This window comes from Alosa alosa, chromosome 22 (assembly GCF_017589495.1).
Source record: "Alosa alosa isolate M-15738 ecotype Scorff River chromosome 22, AALO_Geno_1.1, whole genome shotgun sequence".
Classification (NCBI taxonomy): Eukaryota; Metazoa; Chordata; class Actinopteri; order Clupeiformes; family Clupeidae; genus Alosa; species Alosa alosa.
This window is the reverse complement of record NC_063210.1, coordinates 26,527,506-26,544,233: the sequence shown is the minus strand read 5'-3', so window position 1 is coordinate 26,544,233 and position 16,728 is coordinate 26,527,506. Positions and strand designations below refer to the sequence as shown.

At 43.1% G+C, this 16,728-nt stretch overlaps 1 protein-coding gene across 1 annotated transcript; it reads right to left on the bottom strand.

Moving 5' to 3' along the window:
- Window positions 1-473: 473 nt before the first annotated feature.
- On the bottom strand, window positions 474-14,640 carry LOC125287173 (5-hydroxytryptamine receptor 3A-like). Its single transcript, XM_048232728.1, has 9 exons — window positions 14,489-14,640; window positions 12,783-12,946; window positions 12,179-12,223; window positions 10,567-10,676; window positions 8,428-8,603; window positions 4,538-4,701; window positions 1,984-2,194; window positions 1,707-1,862; window positions 474-1,403 (listed from the first exon to the last, which is right to left on the bottom strand). The coding sequence occupies exons 1-9, from the start codon at window positions 14,526-14,528 to the stop codon at window positions 1,177-1,179; spliced, it is 1,293 nt and encodes a 430-aa protein (XP_048088685.1). The 5' UTR covers window positions 14,529-14,640; the 3' UTR covers window positions 474-1,176.
- Window positions 14,641-16,728: the final 2,088 nt, after the last annotated feature.

Here is a 16,728-nt window from a genome sequence, read left to right as displayed (position 1 = left end):
CCATGTAGACCTATGTTCTGCAACATTACCAAGTTCAACATGCCAATTTACCGAATAAGTAAGATGAAACTGGACTATAAAAGGAGGTCTTGCTTGTTTCCATAGTATTAGCAGGCATTTACCATATCTGAGACTGACTTATAACTTATAAAGTGAGAATGATTCTATTTTTATGGCTTCTGCTGAGAAACAAATAGTTCACCACACATTGAATGCTACTTGAATCAAACATTCTTTATAATGTAGCTGATCAACCCATCTGCTTTCATTTTCAATGAAATCCACTAGTGAACGGAGTGAGAAGCACAAAACCCGTTGTCATTGTCAGCGGCCTGTTACACAGAGATAGATAGATAGATAGATACTTTATTGATCCCCAAGGGGAAATTCAAGCATACAATTCAAGCAATACATACAGTAGCAATGGTTCTACAGGAAAATACCTCCGACCCCCACCCTCCCTCCCCTTCCGCTATGTAGCCAAGATGGCGTCCGTTGAGGGCGAAAAGCGTTCCACACTCAGCTTTTTGACCGTTATGAGTGCACCATCCGGGGACTAGCAGTGTACTTTGTGTTGTTGGAATTGTCAGTGTGAACGCCCTCACACACTCAAATTAGGTATTAGTGCAGAAGTACTCACTCAAATGAGGTATTGTAAGTGCAGAAGTACTCACTCAAATTAGGTATTAGTGCAGAAGTACACTGTAAGTGCAGAAGTACACACTCAAATTAGGTATTAGTGCAGAAGTACACTGTAAGTGCAGAAGTACACACTCAAATTAGGTATTAGTGCAGAAGTACGCACTCAAATTAGGTATTGTAGTGCAGAAGTACACTAAGTGCAGAAGTACACACTCAAATTAGGTATTCGTGCAGGAGTACGCACTCAAATTAGGTATTGTAGTGCAGAAGTACACTAAGTGCAGAAGTACCCACTCAAATGAGGTATTGTAAGTGCAGAAGTACCCACTCAAATGAGGTATTGTAAGTGCAGAAGTACACACTCAAATTAGGTATTAGTGCAGAAGTACTCACTCAAATTAGGTATTGTAAGTGCAGAAGTACACTCTCAAATTAGGTATTAGTGCAGAAGTACACTGTAAGTGCAGAAGTACTCACTCAAATTAGGTATTGTAAGTGCAGAAGTACTGTAAGTACAGCTAGTGAAACCACTCTTTACCAATCCAAGCTAGAAAGACAAAGGCAGCACAGAGATACAAAATGAAGTAAACAGCATTTATCCACTTGGCTACTGTCTTCAGGTACAGGCAGGTCTTCCCATGATGCTCTGGGTGATGGGGACGTGTGTGTCCGAAACACCTGCAGCTCAGCCAGGATGAGGCGCAGCAGAGATGAATCGTCCTCCATCCTCTTCAAATGGTGACCCACTCCTGTGCTGTCAGCTGGGGGGGAAACCAGAGTTTGGATGAATGGGGAAGTCTGTAATTCTACAGGCACTGTTTCAACTGGTTCAACTTTGAGAAGTGGCCTTCACTGAGATGGTTCAACTTTGAGAAGTGGCCTTCACTGAGATGGCTCAACTTTGGTTTAAACCCTGCAGCTCTTTTACCCCCAGTGTCCCCTGCACTGGAATATGCGGGGATAAGTGAAGGCATAAGGTATAGCATAAGGGATACAATCAGGGAAGGCATAAGGTATAGCATAAGTGAAGGAATAAGGTATAGCGTAAGGTAAGGCTGACTCACCTGGCTGATTGGTCCCTTCCCCTTTATTCTTCTCTGGGGTCCTCCAGGTGAAAGCCTTCGCATCACACTTCGAGGCCATCCGCATCAGGAAACTGACAGTGATGGTCTCCACAATGCTGCAGCCCACCAATGAGAAGACCCCAGTGCAGAACATTCCTGTGGACATGGAGATCACGCAATTGCGTTCATGGCTGCCCTCTTTTCTGCCTGAATACAATGGTGCACATGTGTGTAGGCTATATGTGTGTGTGTGTGTGTGTGTGTGTGTTGGACTGACCTATAACAGGAGTTTTCTGGTCTGTGGAGGGCAGGATATCGTTGAGGATGAGCAGCAGGACAGAGATGGCCAGCAGCACGGTGACCTTGAAGCTCAGCTTCTCCCCTCCTGACCCGCTGATGAAGAAGGACATTAGGTCCAAAACCAGGAAGAGCAAGACAGGAACCAGGAAGTTAATGAGGTACAGCTGGGGCCTCCTGGCAATGGTGATCTGGGCCACAGAAACACACAAAAGGGTCTTATTGGAACCGTAAGGGGTCTTCAGGTTGCAGGGCTTAAAGGAAGCACATTTACCATTTCTAAAGTTATTACACATTTTCAAACCCACCATTTTCAAATAGAATATAACCCTTCCCACTTCTAAAATTCAGCACAGTTCTTTAGAGAGAGCCCAGGTATATTCCTCCTAATCTGTCAAATCACAAAAGGATTTATAGAGTAGAGAATTACCAGTGCAAATGCTCTCTCACACAACATCTGCAGTAAATAAGCTAAACGGCCTGCTTGTGATGACGTCCTAATTGTTTATCCCCAGTTAACACCGTAACAAGGCTAATGTCACTCTAAGGTTGCTTTTAACAACCTGTTTTGCTGGAAGGGCAAGGAGGTAGCAACAGGACAACAGTGCAGAGACTGACAGGTCCGCTGGTAGGGTTAATGTTACAGTGTGAGAGTGTGACCTGAAATACTGGATATTTATGGGAAAATATTGAAACCACAGTTTAAAAGTAAAAAAAAAGTGAGAAAACCGGGGTTGACCGGTATGGTAACAGACATCCCAAGTCTCCCGGAAGTTACGGGAGTCTCCCGCATATTGATAGCGGCTCCCTGACGTCCGCAAATTAGATAAAATCTCCCGGAATCTAGAGCGAGCGATCAAGAGCGCGCACGCGAGAGGGAGACCTAAAATCGCGTGTGCATCTGAGTGTAGCGCGGGAGGGGAGACAGGGGAGAGAGGGGTGGTGCGTGTGTGTCTGAGCGTATCCAAGACAGAGAGCATCCTGATTGGCCTGTTTCGCTAAATCAACCAATCAGTTTTCAGTGTAGGCGGGCTTTTTATCTCTTTTCTCCCGAACTAAATCAGTTCAGTGTGTCTAGGAACAGGAGTCAGTGCATGCCCCCCAAAAAAGGAAAATGTTAACACCCATTTTAAAGTGTACCCTTGTTTATAAGAGTAAAAAATAATGATAGGCCTAGTCTTGCATGCTGCACTGTTTGTAACAGTGTTAGCATTGCCCATGGTGGGTTAAATGATTGCAAAACTAGTGTCAATTCATGTGCATTATTCAGGCCTATACTAGATGGCTAGTTGCCAAGGCTACATGAAAAGACCAAACTGCAAGATCTACATATTTTATTATTTTCACAATTACTTATTTGGTGTACTGACTTTTTAGTATTTATTTATTTTATTTATTATTATTATTATTATTATTATATTTATTTATTTATTTTGGGGGGGGGCTTCGTGATACCTCCCTGAAATGACTTTTTGCATGTTGAGATGTCCGTGGTAAAGAGCCAAATTTTCAGTTACTGATGTTTTAAATTGTTGAAGACAATCCAAACAAATCAGAGCTAAAAAACTAGCATAATAACCTTGTACAGTATATGTTATGGCTAAATAACTAGCATTAGCCTTGTATGGCTACAGAGCTAGCATTAGCGTACAGTATTTGTTTGATCCTGTTGTCCATGCTGATGGCTTGTGACGACCTGTTTGTTAAATGACGTCACCTCCTCGTAAGACCGAGCTACATGCGTTCCGGTTTGCGTTCACGTTCATCACAACACAATGAGTCAGAGATCATGGTAGGCTATTCACCTCGAGTAACGTAGCGTTGTCTAGTGTTTGTCTTTAGCAACACAGCAACATTGCTAACCACTTTTACCAACACCAACGGATAAAACAACACATTCCACAATATTCCATGAACAACAAGACAACATAACACATACCCTTGAGGCATTGGAATGTGTATGAGTAATTGATATCGACATTCACATTTGCTAAGCAATAAAAAGAAGTGTAAAATAGCATAGCTACGTAACGCAAACACAGGGCGCAGCCATCTTTGTTTTCAAGTCATAAGAACTCTCCGCCGAACTTGGGGGTCCACTGGTTTGTAAGAGATCGCTTCTCGTCAGACAACTTAAAATGAGCGTGTTGTGTAATTTTGCGCAACCTCTGTTTTTTTGGACAACTTACTACTCATAAGACAAGTACGATGGAATCACACAATAACTTCCGGTTTTTCAGACAACTTACTACTCGTTAGACGAGTAGGATGGACAACAGGATCACATGATATGATATGGCTGTAGAGCTAGTGTTAGCCTTGTACCATATATGCTATGGCTACAGAACTAACATTACCCTTGTACATTATATGCTATGGCTACAAATCTAGTGTTAGCTTTGTTCTCTATATATTCCAGAGGTGGAAAGATAGTGTTCTCTCTGCCCTGTATAATGTGTAAATCAGAGCTGGATAGCTAACATTAGCTTTGTACAGTAAATCTTATGGCTACAGAGCTAGTATTAGCTTTATACCGTATACACTAGCTGGTCCAACACATCCTGGGGGCCAATGGTCAGGTTGTCCTTGGAGACGTGGATACTGATGAGGTCCCACTCGCCCTGCGTCTGGAACACCGTGAGGGACCTCGTCGTCACATCCGAGGAGTTGGAGGCGATGACTAGACGCAGCTGGTCAACTGTGTGTGTGTGTGGGGGGGGGGGGGTTCACCACACAGGATAATTACATTTACAAGACGTGATGGCGGCACGTACATTTGAAGAAATTAGACCAGTCTTTGAAAACAATTTTGCTCTGTGAACGTTTCACTTGAGGACCTGGTGTATCCCAGGCCTAAGACTGGTTCCCAGCTAATCTGCCTAAAGCAACGGTCAGTGATCAAACCCCGGTGCACTGTGTTCCAAGCATTGACGCTAACAAATGCACCACACAGTACAATCAAATTATCTCTCATGCAGTGCACTGCAAAAAATGAAATCTAACCAAGTGTTGATAATCTTATATTAAGATCAAAAAATCTATTTGGTATTGTTTTTAGTATGAAAAGACTTACCTAGCGCTCTCTCGAAAGATCATTTTGACTTAATTTAAGAAGACTTTGACTTATTTTAAGGAGTCTTATCAAGACAAATTTGCTCAATGCACTGGCAGACAAATTTGCTTGTTTTCAGGATGAGATGTCATAATTTAAGAAAAGTTTGACTTATTTTAAGTCAAATGATTTCATGAGAAAGTGCTAGGTAAGTGTCTTTATACTAAAAACAATACCAACTAGGTTTTTTTATCTTGATATAAGATTAATAACACTTGGTTAGATTTTGTTAGATAAGCAGTTTTTGCAGTGTGAACTGTGATAATGAATTTCGGATTTGGATTGGATTTGAGTAACCACTCGGTGAGTTGTACAGTTTTGAAAACGAACGTTAAGGGTTGTTTTAAGGACATGTTTGTGCGTGCCTGTAGGCAGCCACTCTGAAGCAGTAAAGGTGCCGAGTCAGAAAAGTCGAGACAGGACCAATTGTCAAAATTTCGGTGTCCACCACTCTAATTCATCCAAAACAAACCAGAAAAGGGACTCAAAGTGCTAAATACCGGAATTATCCTTTAATATAATGCAGTCAGGTCCTCTTTTGTTTAGGGGTGCACGGATCCAATATCAGGATCGGATATCGGCCCCGATATTGACAAAATAGCTGGATCGGGGATTGGAAAAATTAGCAGATCCATGGGCCTATCCGAATTTACTTCAACTTCTGAGCTACTGTATGACATGCAACAAGCCACTTAGCACTAAATAGACATTTCCTCTGGTGTTTGTCATTAAATGACTACATTTTAGGCTATGCCATTGTCTTTACAGTCTGCCATTACAGTCTGTCATTGCCTTTACATTGTCTTTACAGTCTGCCATTGCCTTTACAGTCTGCCATTGCCTTTACAGTCTGTCATTGCAGTCTGCCATTGCCTTTACAGTCTGTCATTGCAGTCTGCCATTGCCTTTACAGTCTGCCATTGTCTTTACAGTCTGCTTACAGTCTGCCATTGCCTTTACAGTCTGTCATTGCAGTCTGCCATTGCCTTTACAGTCTGCTTACAGTCTGCCATTGCCTTTACAGTCTGTCATTGCAGTCTGCCATTGCCTTTACAGTCTGCTTACAGTCTGCTTACAGTCTGTCATTGCCTTTACAGTCTGCCATTGTCTTTACAGTCTGCCATTGCCTTTAATTGCCTTTACAGTCTGCCATTGCCTTTACAGTCTGCCATTGCCTTTAATTGCCATTACAGTCTGCCATTGCCTTTAATTGCCTTTACAGTCTGCCATTGCCTTTAATTGCCTTTACAGTCTGTCTGTCATTATATTTCTGATTTACTATTCATTATTTTATTACCCACCATTTGTACGTTTGATTGATTCATGCGTTTCTGTTGCATTTTTAGGTAGGCGAACATGTTCAATGCATGACGGTCAACACACAATAGTCAAGCCAAAACACACTGTCATTTTGATCTCTAATCTGATAAACTGTTCATGGTATCAAGACATGCAAATGTTCACACAAGCTGTTAAAAACTTCTCATTTATTAGTTAAAACTTACAACTTTGTATACTGTTTACCACCATTGAAACTCCATGTGAACTTAGTTTATCGTGGGGAAACCGAGGGACTGTACCATTATGGGTAAATGGATGGGTTTCTCGGGTGAAACCATTTTGGCAGGGGTGTTTTAATGTATATTACTAATACTAGTGCAGTGCCCGTTCAAACATGCTATTCCTGTAGCCCAATTACATGCCTGCAGGTAGGCCTGCTTTAGAAATAGGATGATAGGGAAAAACATAATTCCAGGTAAGCATTCAATAATGAATACAGATAATATAATAATATAATAAATGTGAAGTGAGCAGAATTTAAGCATGGCTGCATGTGACATTTTTTACAAATCAAAATGACACAATCCTAACAGCTGTTTTGAGTCAAGGTTATATGCTTAGCCTATTGAATAACTTGATAGAGAAAATAAACCATTTTGTGGAATGATGCATCATCATATGAAATTTGCAACGGTGTGACTCAAAAACAGTCTCTGGTGGCCTATAAGTGACATCACACTCTGTCTGCCACTCGTTGCTGTCGCTGGTTATGCTTTGCATGTGTAGCATTCTGAGACGTTCTTTAATTCAGGAACATTATCGCTCGTTTCATTTTTGGACTTTGCAGTTGGAATTGTCCTTTGCTTATTCAAAGTCTAAAGACAGTCCAAAGTAGCCTGGGCTATTCGAAATGTCCGTTTATTGCTGGTTATGCTTTGCATGTGTGGCATTCTGAGACGTTCTTTAATTCGGGACCATTATCGCTCGTTTCAATTTTGGACCTTGCAGTTGGAATTGTCGTTTGCTTATTCAAAGTCTAAAGACAGTCCAAAGTAGCCTGGGCTATTCGAAGTGTCCGTTTATTGCACATCATTTTTTACGTCATTTTGAAAAGCCACTGCATACCTGTGTGTGTTGCCGTGTTGTTGCAAAATCCGCTGAGTCATTTTATGCAAGCAAACCACATACAGGGGTTTTATTGTTGAGGTCAGACATGTGAACACATCTTGCACTCGCTTAAGTTTTTACCCGTGTAACCTACACTGATCCAGTTCTGCCAAAGCCCTGCTTCCATCCTCACTGGTAGCTTACAGTACAGCGCTGTGTGGGAGGGGGAGTGGCTAGCGACGAAAGCCCATGTGTGCTTCTTTTACCGATATATTTAACGATATCTTTTGCATTTCTTATTCAAACAACGTCAAATTTGGCACTGTACTTACTCATGCCCGTAGCAAGACACCTGCCACCTGTTTGAAATCAGTCTGACAAACGGTCAGTGAGATATGCGTGCCACAGACAGACACACAGACGCTTCTTGCTTCATACTGTAGCTAGATGGGATTTTTATCTGCACAAAACTTGTTTTGGTGGGAGAAAGTTGTTGTATTTGTGTGTTTTATGTTTGCTTGTTAGATTTATTATTTAGCAATAACTGTGAACTTGAATTTGAATGCGGTTCTAAGTTGCTGCTGGTGCACACATTTTTAATACTAATAGTAGTAATAATAATAGTAATAATACATTACATTTATATCTAAGTGTTATGTTGTTAGATTTTGTCCTAGGCAAGTTTTTTTTTTTTTTTTTTTTTTAAGTGATTTAGTTAGGGAAAGAATGTTTAAGTTAGGCCTGATGCCTTTAGTCTTTTCCACAAGGTGGTTTATTAATTTAACATGGTATCGGTTTGGTATCGGGTATCGACCGATGCACAAAGCCCAGGCATCGGTATCGGTATCGAGACTGAAAAAGTCGGATCGGTGCATCCTTACTTTTGTTTTGTATTGATTTTGACACACACACAGACACACTCACTTGTGTTGAGCAAGGTCAAAAGTGTGAGTTGGCATTTCTGTGTGTCGAAGGGGAACTTGTACAGATCCATGTTGCAGGTGCTGGTGATCTTGTAAGTGTCTCCGAAGGAGACCCTGCCAGCTGACCTCAGTACAACCTCGCGGGCACTCTCAGCCCCACTGTGCATCGCCTCAATGCTGAGGAGATACAGAAGGAAGACATTCTTTAAAGCAAATTTCTTGGGCCTTTATTTTACAGGGCAGTTTACACTGAAGAGGCGAGTGAGAGAGAGGGAGGAGAGAGAGGGAGGGAGGAAAGAGGGAAGGAGGAGGGAAAGAGGGAAGGAGGAGAGAGAGAGATGAGAGGGGGAGGAGAGAGGGAAGGGACCTGTGAGAGAGAGAGGGATGAGGGAGAGAGGGGAACTGTGAAAGACTCATTGGGAATGTTGACATGGACATTCATATTCTGATATTAACCTGTTTAAGACTTTAAAACACTACCATGCCATACTTTTTAAAATACTTTTTAATTAGTGACCTTTTATACTTTAATATTTCTATTATTCTTTGCTTTTGTTTATGTAAAACACAAGGTTTACACACCCACAGCTAAACACTACTGACACGCACTGTCAGGATCCTGCCTGGACTCACTGTGTCCCCCTGGTGGCCAGTTTGTGCTCTTTTCTGGTTGTTATGATTGTGCAGGTTTCTGTTTCCCCGCGTCTCTTCTGTTTACCTGTCCGCTGCCGCGTCTCTTCTGTTTACCTGTCCGCTGCTGTCCGCTGCCGCGTCTCTTCTGTTTACCGGTCTGCTGCCGTGTGTTTTGTGTATGTCTGCTGCCGTGTGTTTTGTGTATGTCTGCTGCCGTGCGTTTTGTGTATGTCTGCTGCCGTGTGTTTTGGGTATGTCTGCTGCCGTGTGTTTTGGGTATGTCTGCTGCCGCGTGTTTTGGGTATGTCTGCTGCCGCGTGTTTTGGGTATGTCTGCTGCCGTGTGTTTTGTGTATGTCTGCTGCCGCGTGTTTTGTGTATGTCTGCTGCCGCGTGTTTTGGGTATGTCTGCTGCCGTGTGTTTTGTGTATGTCTGCTGCCGCGTGTTTTGTGTATGTCTGCTGCCGCGTGTTTTGTGTATGTCTGCTGCCGTGTGTTTTGGGTATGTCTGCTGCCGTGTGTTTTGTGTATGTCTGCTGCCGCGCGTTTTGTGTATGTCTGCTGCCGCGTGTTAAGTGGTGTTGAATTGGTGTATGTGTTGTATGTTAAGCAGCGGTATGTAGAACTGTATGCACAAGACAAATTTCCCTTTTGGGACAGTAAAATTCATGTAATCTAATCTAATTTAATCTAATTTCTTGTGACTTGATCTCCTTAATGGGTCTGCACCAGAGACTTTCTAATGAGACACATCACTCAAAGAATCCTCCATAGAAATGCATGGGGTTAGTTTGTAACGCCAATATGGCAGTAGTCTCTACACAATACCCCGCCCCTTCCTGTATGCCTCCCCATTCACTTCAATAGGAAAATAGCTGCCTGATAACGGCCCAAAGTGTGTTGCAAGATGGCCGCTGTGAGTGGGGACTTGCGTAAAAGGACTTTGTCTGCACTTCCTGCCTTGTTAGTTTCCCTCCGTTTCTGCTCTCACCTGTTCACCGTTATAGTCTTGTTATATATAGTCTAGTCCTGTCACCGTTATAGTCTTGTTATATATATATATAGTCTAGTCCTGTCACTCCTGTCACCGTTATAGTCTTGTTATATATAGTCTAGTCCTGTCACTCTGTTAAATGGGCTGTGTACTTCTACACCCTGATGTTCCTTTGTCAGTTCGTCTCACTTATGTGTTACGTCCGAGCCTAGGAGTTTGTAATTGTGATTTTTTAATCTGACTGTCTGTTGGATTGGACCCTCTGCTTCATGTTTTGTCTGTCTGTCTATTTGTCTGGAACCCAACAACGACCCCACGCCTCTCCCTTGGAGTTTGCCTCAGTCTGCTGACTTGGACACCTCCTGTCCTGTGTGTGACCTGTCTAGAGTTTTTGCCTTTGCTTGCTGTCTGGATTTGTTTGTAAATAAAGTGTGTTTGACTGTACTCCTGCCTCAAGAGTCTTGCACTTGGGTACTTTCCTGCTCACACACACACACACACACACATCTGTCACCTCTCCATGATGGTGAAGTAGGGTCTCCACACGTCTTCTTTGGGGACGTTGATCTGACGGATCCCACAGAAGTCCTTAGGGTTCCAGCGGAGGAGCTCATTGGTCCAGGACTGCAGAGAGGAGGAGGAGGAGGAGAGGACGGGAGAAGAGGAGGAGGAGGAGGAGAGGACAAGGAGGAGAGGAGGAGGAGGAGGAGGAGAGGACAAGGAGGAGAGGAGGAGGAGGAGAGGACAGAGGAGGAGAGGACAGGAGAAGAGGAGGAGGAGGAGAGGACAGAAGAGGAGGAGGAGGAGGGACAGGAGAAGAGGAGGAGGAGGAGGAGAGCAGAGGAGGAGGAGAGGAGAGGAGAAGAGGAGGAGGAGGAGAGGAGAGGAGGAGGACAGGAGGAGGAGAAGAGGAGGAGGAGGGGGGAGGAGGGGGAGAGGACAGGAGGGAGGGAGGGAGGAAACAGAGGGAAGAGGGAGGGAAAAGGGGGAGGAGGAGGAGGGAGGGAGGAAGAGGGAGGGGGGAGGACAGGAGGGAGGAGCAGAGGAGGAAAAGAGGACAGGAGGAGGAGGGAGGAGGGAGGAAGCAGCAGGAGAAAGGACAGGAGGGAGGGAGGAGAGGCAGAGGGAGGGACAGGAGAGGGAGGAGGGAGGAGAAAGCAGAGGGGGGACAGGACAGAGGAGGAGAGGACAGAGAGGAGGAGGAGGAGAAGAGGAGGAAAAGAGGAGGAGGGGGAGAGGAGGAGGAGGAGAGGACAGAAGGAGAAGAGGAGGGGGAGAAGGAGAAGAGGGAGGGAGGGAGGAGCAGAAGAGGGAGGGAGGAGGAGGAGGAGCAGAGGGAGGGTGGGAGAAGAGGGGAAGAGAGGAGAAGGACAGGAGAAGAGGAGGAGGAGGAGGAAAGCAGAGGAGAAGGACAGGAGAGAGGGGAGGAGGAGGAAAGCAGAGGAGAAGGACAGGAGAGGAGGAGGGAGGAGGAGGAGGAGAGGGACAGGAGGGGAGGAGGAAAGCAGAGGAGAAGGACAGGAGAAGGAGAGAGGAGGAGGAGGAGGAGGAGAGGACAGGAGGGGAGAAGGAGAAGAGGAGGAGGACAGGAGGAGGAGAGGAGGAGAAGAGGACAGGAGGGGAGGAGGAGAAGAGGACAGGAGGGGAGGAGGAGAGCGGAGGAGGAGAAGAGGAGGAGAAGAGGACAGGAGGGAGGGAGAACAGAGGAGGAGGAGAGAAGGAGAAGAGGAAGAGGAGAAGAGGAGGGGAAGAGGAGGAGAAGAGGACAGGAGGGGAGGGGGAGAAGGAGAAGACTACAGTGTACTGTACACACACATAACCAAAACTGTATACACAAACATATAAACTAAAGTGTACATTCACACAAATGGAAGTGTACACACACACATAAACTAAATTGCACACACACACACATAAACAAAAGTGTACATACACATACACACACACATAAACTAAAGTGTGCATACACATACATGAATATACACACACAAACAAAAGTGTATATACACACACACACATAAACTAAAGTGAAATTGTCGTAACACAAATGGAAGTGTATATACACACAGAATCAGAACAGCCTACAGACAGACACCAGTTTAGATGGGATCGGACTGACTACTCACAGCAGACAGGCTCACTCCAGTGGTGAAGCTCTGCGACTTCTCATTCTGTCATAAAACACACACATGAACCACAGATACAGAAACACCATGTGACCCAAAACAACACAATGTGATGGTGAACAAGCTGAGATACACACACACACAGGCTCACAAGCACACACTCACCACGTCTATAATGAAGCAGAGATATACACACCACGTCTGACATAGAGACACACACACACCAGGTCTATAATGAAGCAGAGATATACACACTTACCACGTCTATGATGACGTAGAGACACACACACACACCACGTCTATGATGACGTACTGTACCTGCACACACCACGTCCTATGATGGTACACACACACACTCACCACGTCTATGATGACGTACACACACACTCACACACCACGTCTATGATGACGTACAACACACGCACACACACCACGTCTATGATGACGTACACACACACACACTCACCACGTCTATGATGACGTACACACACACACACTCACTACGTCTATGATGACGTACACACACACTCACCACGTCTATGATGACGTACACACACACACACTCACCACGTCTATGATGACGTACACACACACACACACTCACCACGTCTATGATGACGTAGAGGTAAAGGTCTACAGTGGCGTAGGTGGGAGTCCTCCAGTTCCTGACAGGGCGGGTGGCTGAGAGGCTGTAGTTGTTGGATCCCACCCCCAGGTGCTCCAGCAGAGACAGGTAACTACAGTTAAGAGACTCCGAACACACTGCACCTGAGACACATCACATCCTATATGAGACAGGTAACTACAGGTAAGAGACACATCACATCCTATATGAGACAGGTAACTACAGGTAAGAGACACATCACATCCTATATGAGACAGGTAAGAGACACATCACATCCTATATGAGACAGGTAACTACAGGTAGACTCTCTACAGAGACTCTGCACACACTCCATCTGAAACACATCAGATTGGTGACTACTTATCATATGGGTCTTCAGAATGCTGCAGAAACTCAGCAGACTCTGCATCATGCCAGAGTCCTATTCTGATTTTTATGTCCAGAAAGATATTTTTCTTTAATTATTCATTGGTAGCACCTAATTATAATCAGTTATGGTCAAATAAGTTGCACCTCTGTACTATTTGTGATTATTACACGGCTATTCACAATGCAAGTAGGACGCTCCATTGGCTTGAATGGGATTTCCCAAAGTTCTAGAGGTCATTCATTTGGACTCGAGGACCTCTGAAAAATTAATGACCGCTGTCAATGGCAACAGAGTTTGTGCTTCTAATTCAGGTTTTTCATATCACTCCACAAGTACTGGAACTTTGTTCAAAAGTGAAAAGCAGACAGTTGATCAGCTGTGTTCTAAAGAATGTTTGATTCAAGTTCAGCGTGTGTTGTTGCGAACTACTTGTTTCTCAGCAAAAGCCACGATGAACGGTAACAAATAGGCTATAGTCTAGGCTATGTAGGCTAAAGAGTCATATTGTGGGGAGTTTATTGTTTTGTTTTGAAAACTAGCCGTGTAATAAGCGGGATAATGTATAGAATGCCGGTCATTATCGGGAAATAGGTCCCTTCAGGGCGGAACAAGACCCCTCCACTGCGCGTCGGGGTCCGGTTTGCCCTGTCGGGATTTATTTCCCGATAATGACCGAAGTTCTATACATTATCCCTTACATAATTTCTCAACTGGAACTGGGGGTTGAACTTTTAGTGAATCAGTTTTTAATCTAGAAAAATATCACACACTTTATTGGAAATCATAACAATACATAACAATAACAATGATGACAAACATGTTTAACTATTTTTAAAATGTAGAAATTATGATGATATATATATATATATATACACGCACACATACAGAGAGAGAGAGAGAGAGCGCGCTCAATTGGCGTGCACACACCGCATCTGAAGCGCATCAGACTGGAGGCCACACATCTATGAGCATCTATTATATGGACCTATCATACACATATTCAGACAGATAACAGATAATACTGTATATTGCTAAATGAACCTAACATACATATCTTCAGACATATAGGTCTCTTTGTTTTCTTCTTAAAATATGTGAAGTGATGAATAGGAGGAGAAGTAATTGACAAGGTTAGAATAATTTTTATATTTATATTTTTACTTTTTTTTTATTGAAAATAAATTAATTTTGTCAACGACTCCTCAATTTGCTTGTCTTTCAAAAATATTTCTGTCGCCCAGAAGTGACATAAAACCTTTGAACAGTAGCATGTATGCACGCACACACACACACACACTCTAAAGTGCAAACTCACCCATGACAGCCGTAAGACTCAGTAGCATCCACAGATGCATGTTCACCTGACGTATGAGCCGCAGACAACTCAGGCGAGTCTCCCTCAGGTATGAACCCCAGACGGCTCAGGTGAGTCTCCCTCAGGTATGAGCCCCAGACGGCTCAGGTGAGCCTCTTATACTGTCTGCTGTGGTTCAGGTAGGCTTGTGACCACACCTACACGCACACACACACCACATGATGTTTGACTGAGACATGGACTCACACACACACAAACAAGTGATGTATGCCGTGTTCCAGGTAGGCTTGGGACTATACCTATATGCACATGGACACACACACACGTTTGACTGAGACATGGACTCTCACACACAGACACACACAATGGTAAGCTCTGCTTTCAAGTTTACCCAGTGTAGGCGGTCTCAGTCTTTGACTGAGACATGGACTCTCATACACACACGCACACACATAAGAATTAATATTTGTCTGTGCACATGCACACATACACCTACACACACAAGGACATATGCTTAAACAGCCACTTACAGTAGGCTGATGTTTGGTTGTATCATAGGGTCATAAACACACACACACACACGTAGATAGGCTTAAACAGACATGCAAGATGATGTTTTTTAATATGATCAGCTGTCCTGTTTGCCCATTAGCTTTTCTTTGGTTGCTTTATGGATGTGGACCTGAAAAGGGTTAATGAAACTGCCCTGTGTGTGATGAATGCCTTGGAAACACGAGAACATCAAAACACACACTCACACAGAGAGAGAGAGATTGAAACCCACATTCACACAAAGGTTCAGACACATGCTTACAGACACAAAAACACATTAATTAGACAAAAACACACTAACTAGATAAACACATGCTCAGAGACACAAAAACACACTAATTAGACAAACACATGACGAGTTTGGTTCCAAAATGCTATATCCTCCACTTTAATGAATTTTCATAAATCATTTTTTTTTTTTTCAAAATTGTTTTCCCAGTAATTTCAGTGGAACTGTAATTGGGTTATCATGGTTGTTTGATAATTGATATTACCTGAAATACACAATTAAATAAAGTTTTTGAACCAAACATGTAAACATGTACTTACACAAAACTTAACCACACAGAGATGCAGAACACTCACATAGGACAGATATAAGGTTAACACACATACAAAATACACACGACTTACAGTATCTTTATCAAATACACACAAACAAAATACACACAGACTTATCTTTACCAAACATACACATACAAAATACACACACAAACAAAATACACACGACTTATCTTTATCAAACATACACAAACAAAATAAACACCGACTTATCTTTATCAAACATACACAAACAAAATACACAACGACTTTTATCAAACATACACAAACATTTAGCAGTAGGGTTGGGTATCGTTTGGGTTTTATCCGATACCGGGGCTAAATCGATACTTTTAAAATGGTGCCGGTGCCGAAACGGTGCCTGAACCGGTACTTTGTTTTTAAAATGTTTTAAATTAAAATGGTCTAATTGAATATGAAATTTAACTGTTATATTCAATTTACTATCAATATCTCATTGCTCCTACGAATAATGCATTTAAATGTTAAAACAGCCTGCCATGCATGCACACACAGTGGTAAGCTCTGCTTTCAAGTTTACCCAGTGTAGGCGGTTTGCCATAAGGTATGTTAAAACCGCTTGCCAGAACTGCCAGGTCATGGACAACGGCATTTGCAAGCAAGCTAATCTAACAGGGACTCTACTTTCCAGTTAATTCAGTGTGTTCCCTAATGCTTCAAGAAATTTCATGTCTTAACCCATAACAGTAGTTTTGAACATGTTAGGCTACATGTCGGTATTGAAGTGTTTAGATTCCCAGCGCTAGCCTAGTAGGCATTTTAACAGCAACTATGGCTATGTGCTAACACCAGTCAGCTGAGTTTAATTAGCGATAGCGCACGGAGATGGTTTAAGTAGCCTCTTTGACCTACATATTTATGTGTTTGCCAGCTAACTTTTAACATGATCTTCATATTCATTGTGGTGCTATATGGGCCTCATGCACATGAAAGATTAATATCATGCCATTATGTTGTTTAACACACCGTGAAATAAAGTTTTCACATTACAACTTTGCTGATAACATTTCAAATAAATGCCAGTTAGCGCATTAGCAAGGATATTGTGTAACATATAGGCTAGCCTACTGTTGATCTAGTGTGTGTGCCTCTCTCTCGCTCAGAGG